This window comes from Odontomachus brunneus, unplaced genomic scaffold, assembly GCF_010583005.1.
Source record: "Odontomachus brunneus isolate Ranch 3 - 2012 unplaced genomic scaffold, Obru_v1 Obru_scaffold_061, whole genome shotgun sequence".
NCBI lineage: Eukaryota > Metazoa > Arthropoda > Insecta > Hymenoptera > Formicidae > Odontomachus > Odontomachus brunneus.
The window spans coordinates 1,683,563-1,697,397 of record NW_022639511.1 but is presented as its reverse complement, the minus strand read 5'-3'; the positions used below and the strand labels follow the sequence as shown (position 1 = coordinate 1,697,397).

The 13,835-nt window shown below is 34.2% G+C and overlaps 1 protein-coding gene across 1 annotated transcript in view; it reads left to right on the top strand.

Annotated features, from left to right (window-relative positions):
- Positions 1-3,444: 3,444 nt before the first annotated feature.
- Positions 3,445-13,835, top strand: part of LOC116846188 — a 23,128-nt gene continuing 12,737 nt past the window's right edge. The window contains exons 1-4 of the mRNA XM_032819721.1: positions 3,445-3,818; positions 3,888-4,087; positions 4,203-4,542; positions 5,086-5,583. Coding sequence (XP_032675612.1) covers positions 3,795-3,818; positions 3,888-4,087; positions 4,203-4,542; positions 5,086-5,583 — 1,062 coding nt within the window. The 5' untranslated portion in view covers positions 3,445-3,794. The remainder of the gene's footprint in view (positions 3,819-3,887; positions 4,088-4,202; positions 4,543-5,085; positions 5,584-13,835) is intronic.

Here is a 13,835-nt window from a genome sequence, read left to right as displayed (position 1 = left end):
CTTTAGGACGTCCTTTGAAGATGTGAGTTGTCTGAAAATAGTTAATATCCAATAAGTTTATTCGCATTATTTGAATTTTTTACACTTTCACACTTAGTGCACATTAATTCTTTAGAATTAAATTTACGAGTGTAAATGCAATTCTGATACACTTTTTACACTTAATCCCAAGCAAGAGTGAAAAGTGTATCAGAATTGCATTTATACTCGTAACACGAACGGAAAATATGACGCCATTTTTAGAACCTCTAAAGAATTAATGTGCACTAAGTGTGAAAGTATAAAAAGTTTAATTAATGTGAATAAACTTATTGGATATTATCCAGCGAGAACGACGTCAGTCATTATCAGTCGATTCAACGTCTAACCGACGTCGGAAAAGTCTAAGTTACGTCTAGTCTAAATGTACGTCTAGAAAAATGGCAATTTAGACGTCTTCTATTTTGAGTAAATTCTAATGTTTTAGAATCCATTCATAATATATTGACCATTAAAAGAGAGTTTCCGATAAAATTTCGGAATTTTATTTTGTCGATTATTTACAATCTCTCTAGATGTCTATTCATCATTGAATCAACGTCTAATATCCCAGTGAGAAATGACTTATCGATCGACGTTGAAAAGACGTCGAATCGACGTCTATTTGACGATTTCGACGTCGATCAATAAGTCATTTCTCAATGAGATTGCGCGCGTTTTACATAAAAATTTATTCTAAGTGGAAACGTCAGTTTTTTTTTTTTAGATTTCCGATTCAATTATAGTATTACAAAGATAGGAATGTCAGATTACCCGAAAAACATTAAACTGCCCTTATAGAAATATCATACTAAGAATCATTGATAATTACTTATTTTCAGTATTAAAAATACTGGATAATAAGTAATTATCAATGATTCTTAGTATGATATTTCTATAAGGGTGGAAGGAATGATCAAAGTCATTTTGCAAATAACTATATAAACTTTAGAGATATTAAATAAAGTAGACAGGCGAATCAACGCGTGTATTTGCTAGGTACGTTATAATATACTATGAACACTGTAATGGCTCCTACACACAGGACGCGGTAATGCTTGCCGCGGAAGTCCACGCGACAGCCAATCAATATATTGTTTTTCCGTAAGAGCTATAAGATTATTATGGAAAGCAGCATATTGATTGGTTGTCGCGCGAACTTCCGCCGTGCAGCAAGCATTACCGCGTCCTGTGCAGGAGCCATAAGTATACATTTTATAAGTATAAATTGTAAGAACATCATTGTAAGAACATCATTGGAGTCATTGGAACACCGCGTGCCGCTCGATCGTCAGGTTAAGCAACGCAGTCAAGATGGATGGGTGACCACTTCGAATTCGAAATTATCGAGGCAGGATTCGCGAAAGTTTTAGCGTGTGTTTGACAATCTTCGGTTTCTAGCAGTTTATAAGACATAAAGAAAATTAGGAATTAGTTATTTTTATGAAATAATCTAGTGAGAAATGACTTATTGATCGACGTCGAAAAGACGTCGAAATTACGGTCTATTAGACACCTAAATGTGGACCGTTTTTAGGTCGATATAGATCTTAATGTAGATTAGACGTAGATAGTAGATAGTTTCATATAGACGTTTCATATAGACGTCGAATCGATGTAACCTTTCTCGCTGGGTAGCTATTTTCTGACAATTCACAACTTCAAAGAACGTCCTAAGAATATTTTGATGACGTCCCTCCGTCCTGAAAACGTTTTCCGAATGTATTTTGAAAAATTTGTGTTATTTGAGGTGCACTAGTGTGCAACAGCTATTATAGCTCCTGCACACAGGACGCGATAATACTTGCCGCGCGGCAGAAGCTCGCGCGACAGCCAATCAATATGCTGCTTTCCGTAATAACCTTCTAGTTCTTACGGAAAAACAACATATTGATTGGCTGTTACGCGGACTTCCGCCGCGCGACGGTCAATTAATATACTGCTTTCCGTAATAACCTTCCAGCTTTTACGGAAAAGCAGCATATTGATTGGCTGTCGCACGAAATTCCGCCGCGCGGCAAGCATTGCCGCGTCCTGTGGGCAGGAGCCATTATGGCTTCTATATGTTGTTTTTCCGTAAGAGCTAGAAAGTTATTACGGAAAGCAGCATATTGATTGGCTGTTGCGCGAACTTCCGCCGCACGGCAAGCATTACCGTGTCCTGTGTGCAGAAGCCATTAGATGTAAAAGTGTGAAAAGTACAAGCAACTCGAACAAACCTATTGATATCGGTGGGTTGTGACTTATTTCAGTCATTTTCATGTCATTATTATGTGATTATAAAAGGATAATTGACGTCACAAATGACCAAAAACTGACGTGAAATTCACGTCACGTTGCTGCCTGAGTCGCTAAAGCATTGGTTATGGATTGAGGTACTTTATGGCCGGTATTCATAGTCCGATCTTGTATTTAAGATCATCTTAAGTACTATCTTAAGATGTCATTAACCAATCACAGAGCCGTATTTGTATCTTAAGACATTACTTAAGACGGTCTTGAGATAAGATTCAACTATGAATACCGGCCTATATTATCTAGTGACTTTAATGCGTGATGAATATCAGCGTTCCCTGTCGGGAAATGTTGGAACTAAAATACCGCTCCTCTTTACCATCATCGTCACGCTGAAGTCCTACACGGATCGCTTTCCAGATACAGCATGCGTGCGACTAAATCGTATTACTCACTATTTTTTTTATCTAGCCCTTGAAGTCGTACTTTGATGGTCTCGTAATGTTCATTAATGTTTCCTGCATACAAAATGACTTTTATTTTTTATGACCGCCTTTAGAATTTTTTATATGAAGCGAAAATATGATGTAGTTTCAGATATATGTAAGATAAATATAAAATTTTTGTTAGTTTTTTATGCTATATTGGGCTGTTTTGCATACTTTGGCACCTATATTTTTACACTGTAAAAGCATTTATAATTCTATCCAGCCGTATTGAAGAATAGTGAGAAATAGATAATGTCGGTATACAGCATCCTCTTAAAGACATCTTGGCTGCGTTCAGAAACCCTACTCGGTGAGTAGAGTAACATTTAATTAGCTAATCAGGGCAAAAGGAACTAAGGTTTATTTATCATGATTGGTTTGTTAAAGTAATTCTACCCATGTAGGATTTCTGAACATAGCCCTTAGGAACGTCTTATATTCCGACGTCTGAGAGACGTCTTATGTACCGATTTTAGACGTTGTATTGTATGGGATTGCTTACTGCTATTGTAGAATGGGCTTTATATTTTAACTATACACATACTGGCCCATATAGAATAAATATCCGAAATATATCTTATGGATATCCTACAGATATTGCGATATCTATATTCCTTTTTTAAGGAAATTTTACTCGATAATCTATAATGTATGTAAAGTGAACTATAAGTATTGAGCAAAATTTTTCTCAAAAAGGACGTTTTAGAATGCAACCCTAAATTCTTCTTTACATCTGCCTTGAATTTTGCGACAAATTGGCGTTGAATCAAAACACATTCACATCGACGAGACATATTGAACTTATATTTTTTTGTACGGTTCGTACATATAATATATAACTTTTTATATTATTTAAGTATATTTTTTCTATATCTCTTCGAACTCTCGACTCTGTATTCGTGAAGATACTAATAACAAACCTGGCATTTTTCGAAAAATACATGTTGCACACTGGTGATAGCGTTATAAGAGCAGCTCGATCTTCAAGAGATTTTCGTATTATTGAGATTTGTTACGTATGCAAAAATCGTGATATTTGATTTAGTTGCGACAATGCCGCGAAATATAATGGATATGGTAATTGATGCTACATTTAAATGAGATTAAATATTTAACATTTTGTTGTAACTAAATAAATTATTTTAGGAAACTATGGAATTATATAAAAGAATACCTGCAAATGTAAACAAAGATGTTAACTACCTATGTTCTAACTGTAACTGTGAATACCAAGAAATACGTAATATTGAGGCACGTAAAATGAAAATAGGTAATTATAAGAAACATTGTCCTTCATGTCATTGCCCACCTGAGAGACAAAGATTTTCTTCATTCGATAGATCAAGGTAAACATTCAGTAGCTTTTACTACATTTTATTGCTAGATCAAAAACAAATAGTTGTTAATAATCAATGAAGAATCAAATAATAGTTCTAATTAGGTCAATTTTTTGTTTTGAAGGACCTTGGGGAATGTCGAAGCTATGCTAAATCGGTACAAACGCGTTTTCACAGAGCCGATTAATCCGGTAATCAAAAAGTCCCAAAGTAGCCCTTTATCACAAAAAGTATGCTGGCACGATTATCAAAGTATTCGTCCTCGTTGCTCGAAAAGATTATCGCAAACGCGTCGACAACGCAGGAGCGAGCATGATAGGTATGTGTTGGACATGTGTAGGATGAAAGGAGACATGGTGAACTCTGAATTCGTCAATGAAAATTTCAAAGAATGTTCCAAGTATATGCAATCAGTACCCATCAAGAGCTCACTGAAAAAACATAATCGTTGCAAAGAGTCAGAGGTAGGGTGTGCTTTTTTATATATACAAAATTTAATATACAGAAAAAAATATTACATTTAAGTAAATATTATTTTTTTCAAAAGTATTTCGTAAGTTCATATATCCATAAATTTATCAGAAGTTCATTATAAACATCAAATTTACTCAAAATAATTTCTGAAATCTAGAAAGTTTAGTATTTCAAGTTTAGTAAAGGGATATTAAATTAAAATAACAGTTTAATTTGTACTTACTACATAGAGTCAAACTAACTTTTTTTAAATAAAGTTTTATAATATTTGTGTAAAGAGAAAAAATTGTGTTCTTTTGAATACATGATAATGAGTTTTTCTAAAATTTGTGATGGATATATTATAAGATCATTATTAAAAAAAATATTCTTTATTGAAGATAACTGTTATTTAAAAGAAGGAAAATAAACTAAGTTATTTTTCTTAGAATAAACTAAGTCATTTTTCTTAGAATGATATTTTTCTATATTTCTCACGAAAAGAATCACGAAGGAACATTAATCACTTCAGTTTCCTCTGTAACTTATTTTAGGGATCACTAGGCGATCAAGGATATTCCGATACCGATAGTGCAGAATCAATGAATTATATCCAACATATTCGAAAGAAGCCTTATGAATCAAATCTCGAGTCAAAATGTCATTATATTAGCAGAAACAATGAATACATTACAGATATGAAGATTGAGAGTGATGTCGACTACCAGCAAAATGAACACGAATGTCAGGAAATAAGGGAACCTAATCTAACATTTGAAAATGTAGGAAAACAGAAATGTCACCAAGCTGCTATATTTAGTGAAGGCAATGAGAGAAACGAAAAATGGAAATTCGATGTCGGGAAAGTAATGAAACCGACAATGCCTAGAGACGATTCTTATTCCGTCTTAGTTAAACAAACACTTGATAAATCTGCAAGAGAGATTGCACCTAATGGATCTACACATTTGGCGAAGCTGGACCTTTACAGCACAAAAAATCATATTCTGGAATCGATCGATCATATGCTTGGCAACATGGGCGACACAAAAGTATATATACACATAATATCTCAGGATTTCCCGGTTAAAATTCGTTAGTATGTTCTATAAGAAAAAAGAGAAAGAAAGAGAAAGAGAGAGAGAAAGAGCAAAACAAAAATAAAAATGTTATATAAATATAAATCATTTAACAGTATTAAAACATGGTGACAATATGAACGAAAAGATATATACTACCCTTGTAGAAATATCATACTAAGAATCATTGATAATTACTTATTTTCAGTATTAAAAATACTGGATAATAAGTAATTATCAATGATTCTTAGTATGATATTTCTATAAGGGTAGCAAAATACAATATAGCCCAGATAACATAAAATGTCCTAAAATTATCTTAAATATGTGCAGAACATCTCAGATAGCAAAGAGAATTCGAAAAGACATTTCGATTAGATTTTATTTTTATGTCATCAATTTTGAATTCTTTTTCAGATATAAAAAGAATTCTTTTTGCATCTGAAAAGAAATTAGAATTGGTGACATAAACATGAATTCTTTGGGATTCTCTTTGCTATTTGGGATCTCAGTACGTCTTAAGTACATCGAGGATATTCTGAGGACATGTGCTATCTGAGAACTTTCTCTTACAACAAGCACTACCGATATGATCGATTGAATGATTTCGCACCTATTCTATTTCTTTCAAATTTTTTGTGAGAGAAAATACAATAATATTCATTTCTCTGTATGCGTCTTAGTTTATTCATCAGAGTCCAAAAGTTAGAAAAAATACGTTTCTTTATCTTTATAGAAATATCATACTAAGAATCATTGATAATTATTTATTTTCAGTATTAAAAATACTGGATAATAAGTAATTATCAATGATTCTTAGTATGATATTTCTATAAGAGTATAATCTATATTAAGTAGTTCAAACAAAAGATCTCATTAAGTAGATTAATCTTCTTATAATGTACCATGGATAATGCAAAACGATCTATCAATATATATTTATATATGTATAAATAATTGATCTATGACGCCTTTTATTGCATGAACTATAAACTATAGATACGTATATAAAAATATATATATTCTAAATCTAATCTCGACGAGGCCTTTCATTTGAGCTATTGATTAATATAGGTTATAAGAAAACGTTTTTTCTACCTTAGCGCCTTCTGATGGCCAAAGTAAGATACACACAGAAAAATAAATATTACCACGCATTTCTTTCAAAACCAGAGAGAATAGGATAGATGCAAATTAAATTCTGGTCATGTCGATAGTGTTCATTTTTTTTTATTAGTATAATGATTAATAAATAACAATAAATTACTAATTAATGTAATTATTTGCTATTAAGAATAGCTCCGTCATTTCTATTACAAAAACTGTATATGATATTAATACCTAAAATAGGTACCTGTGCTGCTGAAAATAATCATAACATTCAGAACATTCTACAACTTAAAAATATAATAATGATAAAAGTTCACATTCATCACTTTTAGTAATTTCTCAAAAAGTATATATATAAATACAACTTTACTTCTATATATATTCAAAGAACGTACTGACAAAGTTTGACCGAAAAATTCTAAAACGCTTTAAGTACAGGTAACCTTCGAAAAATATGATAAACTAATTCCGTATTATTTAAAGCTATTTTATTTGAGACTTAAAATTCATACAATTCTTTCACTTATATAGACCTTTATTGAGTAACCATATTATTCGAACTCCGTACAACTCAAGTACCACGTTATTCAAGAGTTGTTGCAGTTTTGATCTAAATTCTGCGCAATTAAAAAAATCTCAGACAACATGAACTACTAAAAATATCTTAATGACGTCCAAAAGACATCTTGTTTTTTAGACATCTTTTGAACGTCCTCGAAATATTATTTAATAATTTATACTGTCTGAGATGTTATTCATGTTTGTATATCCAAGATGTCCCGCAACATGTAGAGTCTATTGCTTATAATGTCAGTATGTATACATACACACACACATATATAGGGTGTCCCGCGTAAGACGTACGAAAAGAAAAATATAAGTAGAACACATAAAAGTGAATAAAAATTGTATAGGTCATTTTTCAAATAACCACGTAAAATTTCGAGATAATTAAAATATTTGGGCATATCAGAGCGCGGCGACACGGCAGGCGGGACATACGGCTCGCCGCGGCCGGCGAAAAAAATGAATGATTGCTCGGGGGCCTATCTTATAGGCCAGAGAGGTGGACTGTTTGGCATACTGAAATGAGTAGCTCCGTGTGTGCGTCCGTGTACGTGTGTGTTCTTCCATTTTCACTGCCGGCCACGGCGAGCCGTATGTCCTGCCTGCCGTGTCGCCGCGCTCTGATATGCCCAAATATTTTAATTAATATCTCGAAATTTTATGTGGTTGTTTGAAAAATGACCTATACAATTTTTGTTCACTTTTATGTGTTCTATTTATATTTTTCTTTTCGTACGCCTTATGCGGGATATATACTGTATATATATATATAGGGTGTCCCATTTTAACTTTCACACCAAAATATCTCGAAATGTACAAAACATACGGAAAAATATTTCAAACAAAAGTTATATAATTCGATGGGAGACATAATAAAGTACCATTAGTTTAATTTTAGATGGCGCCGCCAAGATCAGGTCGAGATCAACTTTGTTTTTTTGAATAGAAATATATACTTTTTATTACGGAATTTTATTCTACGTAAAGAAGCAAACAACTTTTGTCTGAAAACATTTTTTACCTCTATTTTCTAAGATATTTACGGAAATATCTAAAAAAACGATTGGTTTCAATAATTTTTTACTCGAATTCTATCAACTTTACTGAAAAATAGCAAGAGATAAAAATTGTTTATTTTCTTCTCATAGAGTTCTGAGAATTTGTTTCGAATTTTTTAATTAACTTCTCAGTACTGCATTTTCTTGCATTTTCTTGAAGTACTAAAAAGTGAAGTTCTTGAAGTTTATAAAAAATTCTCAGAGCTCTATGAGAAGAAAATAGATATTTTTTCCTATTATCTCTCATTATCTCTTATTTTTCGATAAAGTTGATAGACTTCGAGTAAAAAATTATTGAAACGAATAATTTTGTAGATATTTCCGTAAATATCTTAGAAAATAGAGGCCGTACAAAAATTGTTTTCAAACAAAAGTTGTTTGTTTCTTTACGTAGAATAAAAAAATATTCCGTAATATTAAAAATTTATTCCGTAATAAAAAAAATATATGTTTCTATTTAAAAAAACAAAGTTGACCTCGACCTGACTTTGGCGGCGCCACCCAAGGTCAAACTAATAGTATCTCCTTATGTTCTCCATCGAATCATATAACACTTGTTTGAAATATTTTTCTGTATATTTTGTACAGGGTATTGCACTTATATACAGGTTTGTACGACGGCTTGCCTCGACGGTTTGCTCGATCGTGTCATAAGGTTTGTTCGCGTTGCATGCTCCAATGTGCTCCTAAACGCTCCAATGCACTCTGATTCACGTCACTGCGGACCAATCAGAGTGCGTTGGAGCGAGTAGGAGCACGTTGGGGCATACGACGCGAACAAACCTATAGTACCTTGGCTCAATTGTCACGCGCGCTTTCTTTCCTATGAAGTTTACTGCGTTCTCTCCAAGTTATCATGATTGCGACAAATTTAACATCGGACTATTAATCGGTTATGACAGAAATAACAATATAGATGTAAAAATGGATGTGATAGGAATAATATAATAATAGGAGATAAAGGTTTTATTTTAATAAAAAAAAAATCACAGTCATTTAACAACCCTCGACTTTCATCGGACTTTTATTGATATATTTCTTACATATTTATTAACGACGTGGTCACGGATAAGCACGCAATAAGCGAAAATTGTCGAAACAATCGGCATCTTCGGAAAAGATAAAGACACTTGCTGTCAACCACCAACTATCGTCGCTTCCAAAATAATGATGTTTATATTCGGCAGATAAAAAATCATGATAATCAGCGGTCTTAAAATATTTCAAGTTTGCGAGATAATTAAATTATTAAATTATAGCACAGGACTGTTACACATACGGTACATATCGGAATGTCGTTTCATTCGTAGCATTCAATAGTCGTCATCAGTTCAATTACGATTATTTAATTTACGTTGCGTTTCTGATTCACTTGACTTTTTGAAGAAGCTGACTCCAAAGTGGAATTGGATACGAGCGGCAGCCGATCACATTAGGCTTAGGACTCTTCCTTTTTCATCTCTTTCGAAACTCTGAATTCGAAACTCTGAATTCGAAATTTTGAATTTCACCGAAATTTTAAATGCCAATAAAAAAAATAATAAAGAGATTGTGATAGAAGAAATTTTGTTGTTCCATTTTCCGGCTCTCTCATTAATCCAAATTATTCCAATCGTATATACAGGGTGTCTCAGAACAATCTACGAAGCTCTTGTGAGAACGTAGAGCGGATTAAAATAAATATAGAAGTCCTATACCGTTTTGCGATATTCGTAATAATAACCGAGAAATTAATTACGAAAGCTCAAAGAAAAACGTGTGCTGAATGGTAGAGGATGGACCGCTCGAGTCACAGTGCAACCCAATAATATAGCGCGCGAATGTCGCGCGTAGCGATTGGAAGACAATGCACCACTGCCTATACTTATACCGCTGTGCTCTTACATTTCGCCTCAGCGCGGTGCGGCAAAACGTAGGAGCGCAGCGGTACAAGTATAGTCAGTGGTGCGACATCCACGCGTTATATTACTGGGCTGCGCTGTGACTCGAGCGGTCCGTCCTCTACCATTCAGCACACGTTTTTCTTTGACCTTTCGTAATTAATTTCTCGGTTATTATTACGAATATCGCAAAACGGTATAGGACTTTTATATTTATTTTAATCCGCTCTACGTTCTCACGAAAGCTTCGTAGATTGTTCTGAGACATAACGTCGTTATCGTGTCCATATGTGTTTTTAAAATTCTATAAATAAATATGTAAGAAATATATCAGTAAAAGGCTGGTGAAAATCGAGAGCTACAAAATGACTGTGATTGATATTTTTTTAAAAATTAAAATAAATAAAAATTAAAAATTAAAATAATCCTCCATCTCCTATTATCATATTATTCCTATCACATCCACTTTTACATCTGTGTTGTTATTTCTGTCATAACCGATTAACCTTTAAACTGCCGGGAAAGCCACTTTTGTGACTATAAAGCCACTTTTGTGGCTTTCCCGGCAGTCTAAAGATTAATAGTCCGATCATAAGTCCGTCGCGATCGTGATAACTTGGAGAGATCGCAGTAAACTTCATAGGAAAGAAAGCGCGCGTTGCAGATGAGCCAAAATCTACTATGACACGGTACGCGCGCTTGTCGACGAGGCAAGCCGTCGTACAGTGATCTGGATCACAAAAAAGATGGCCAAAAATAAAAAGAAATTTTAGATTTAAACGAAAATATGTGTATAAGGGTTTTCGAGGTCGTTGATTACGAATTTGGTATGAAAATATTAAAATTCAAAATGACGGATTCAATATGGCTAAACAATTGTTCGGAATTTCATCTAAATTGGTGTATAAGGATATTTAAAGTTGCTAATTATGATTACAAGATTACAATTGCGAAATTAAGAACAGCGTATGTGATTTGATTGAATTTTATTTCCAAAATTTTCACAAAGTAACAGTTATTGTGCGATAGACAATTAAATTTTATTATACAATAAATACATCGAGTTTAACAAATTAGTCTTCAAAGTCAAAATCAGAAACATGATTATCAAAATTTTCTAAAGAATTTTAGACTCATCAGAGAAAATTAAGAACTCTAAGGCTTATAAGCATTATATATTCTTACTTTTTATTTATTTTTAATTGCAAAAATATATGAAAATTCAACGATATTTTAAAATAAGCATATGCATATACCGGGGGTATATGCATTCAAATTGTCTTATATGTTAAAATAAGACACACATGATATATTCATTTAAATTATCTTATTGAAAAATCAGATCTTTATTATTGATCTTTCAAGAGCAGGTAGTCCCCGACTCTTCTACGTGCCTGCGCATCGAGCCTAACCGTACAGCTCGGCGTCGCTGTATTCAAAATGGCCTTACAATGATAGGGGCAGTGACGTGCAAAATTATCTTCAAAATTTACACACCCTGTGTGTATATACAGGGTGTCTCACACTCTCCTCCGGGCATTTAGTGGGGACGTAGAATGGGTTGATGTGAACATAAAAGTCCTGTACTATTTTGTGAAATTTGTAATAATAGTTGAGTAATTAATTGTGAAAGATTAAGGAAAAACGTGTGCTGAATGGTAGAGGACGGACCACTTGAGTCACAGCGCAACCCAGTAATATGAGGGTCGTTCAATAAGTCCTTAGAAAATCCAAGAGAAGGCGCTTGTAGTGTCGAAAAAGGTTTGCTTTTAGTAAGCGTCATCTCTCACTAGACTGCTGTTAAAGTTTCAGCTATATCCATCACGAGGTTTCATTTTTATAGTCGATTGAAGCAAAAAAATTCTGTTTATTTAGAAAAATGGAAAAAAATGAGTTTCGTGCGGTGATTAAACACTTCTATTTAAAAGGCTTAACATCGAAAGAGATCAAAGCCGAATTGGATGAAGTTCATGGCACATCTGCTCTTGTGTTTTCGATTGTTGTACAATTGGGTAAATGAGTTTAAACGTGACCGTACATCCACAAATGATGAACATCGTTCAAGACGTCCAGTGGAAGTGACTTCCTCCGAAATGATTGACAAAATCCACGATATGATTTTGAGTGATCGACGAATCAAAGTGCGCGAAATAGTTGAAGCCACAGGCATGTCACAAGGTACAGTGTTTTCAATTTTGTACGGAAAATTGGGTGTGAAAAAAATCTCGGCAAGATGGGTGCCGCGTTTGCTCTCAGTGAAGAATAAACGCAATCGATTCGGAGGCTGGTTTGGCGCTTTTCCGTCGCAATCCTGACGAGTTTTTATGTCGATACATAACTGTGGACGAAACATGGATACACTACTACACTCCAGAGACAAAGGAACAGTCGAAACAGTGGGTTTTTAAAAGCGATTCGGCTCCGAAGAAGGCGAAGACGGTGAAATCGGCCGACAAGGTGATGGCCACGGTTTTTTGGGATGCACGCGGAATCATCTACATCGATTACTTGGAAAAAGGACAAACGATAAATGGAGAGTATTATGCGTCGTTATTGCACCGATTGAGCGAAGAAACCAAGGAAAAACGTCCTCATTTGGCAAAGAAAAAAATTCTCTTCCATCAAGACAATGCACGGGTGCACACTGCGCAGTTTCGATGGCGAAAATTATGAAATTAAAGTTCGAATTATTATAACATCCACCGTATTCACCAGATTTGGCCTCCAGTGACTTTTTTTATTTCCAAACTTGAAAAAATGACTCGGCGGAAAATTCACGTCGAACGAGGAGGTCATCGCCCAAACAGATGTCTATTTTGAGGACCTTCCGAAATCCTACTTTTTGGACGGCTTAAAAAAGTTGGAGAAACGTTGGGAAAAATGTATCGAGCTAAAAGGAGATTATGTTGAAAAATAAAAAAAAATCTACCCAAAATAATTTGTTTTTCTATCTTTTTTTAAAGACTTATTGAACGACCCTCGTATAACACGCGGATGTCGCGCGTGATGATTGGAAAACAACGCACTACTGCCTATTCTTATACCGCTGCGCTCCTACGTCTTGCCGCACCGCGCCGAGATAAGAATAGGCAGTGGTGCATTGTCTTCTAATTACCGCGCGCGACATCCGCGCGTTTTATTACTGGGCCGCGCTGTGACTCGAGCGGTCCGTTCTCTACCATTCAGCGTGCGTTTTTCTTTTTTAATTAATATCTCGACTATTATTGCGAATATTGCAAAACGATATAGGACTTTTATGTTCACATGAACCCATTCTACGTCCCCACAAAATGCCCGAAGGAGAATGTGAAACACCCTGTATAATATATACACAACTTGATAGAACTTGTAGAAATTAATTTGAATGATTCAAAATGACGTCTACAAATAATTTCTGGCTTGGTAGCAGTACCCTTGGTAAATGTGTTACCCTGGCTTGGTAACAACAAAGAGCTACAAACATTTTTCAATAAAAATTCTGTGTAAACATAAAAAAGAACTCGTAAAGCAGTTAAAAATTAATTAAGACACTATATCACATTTATGTAAAATAAGAACATAAGTAGTTATACTAGGCGGGTTCTAACTCAGGTCCTCTGAGGGGGGGTGC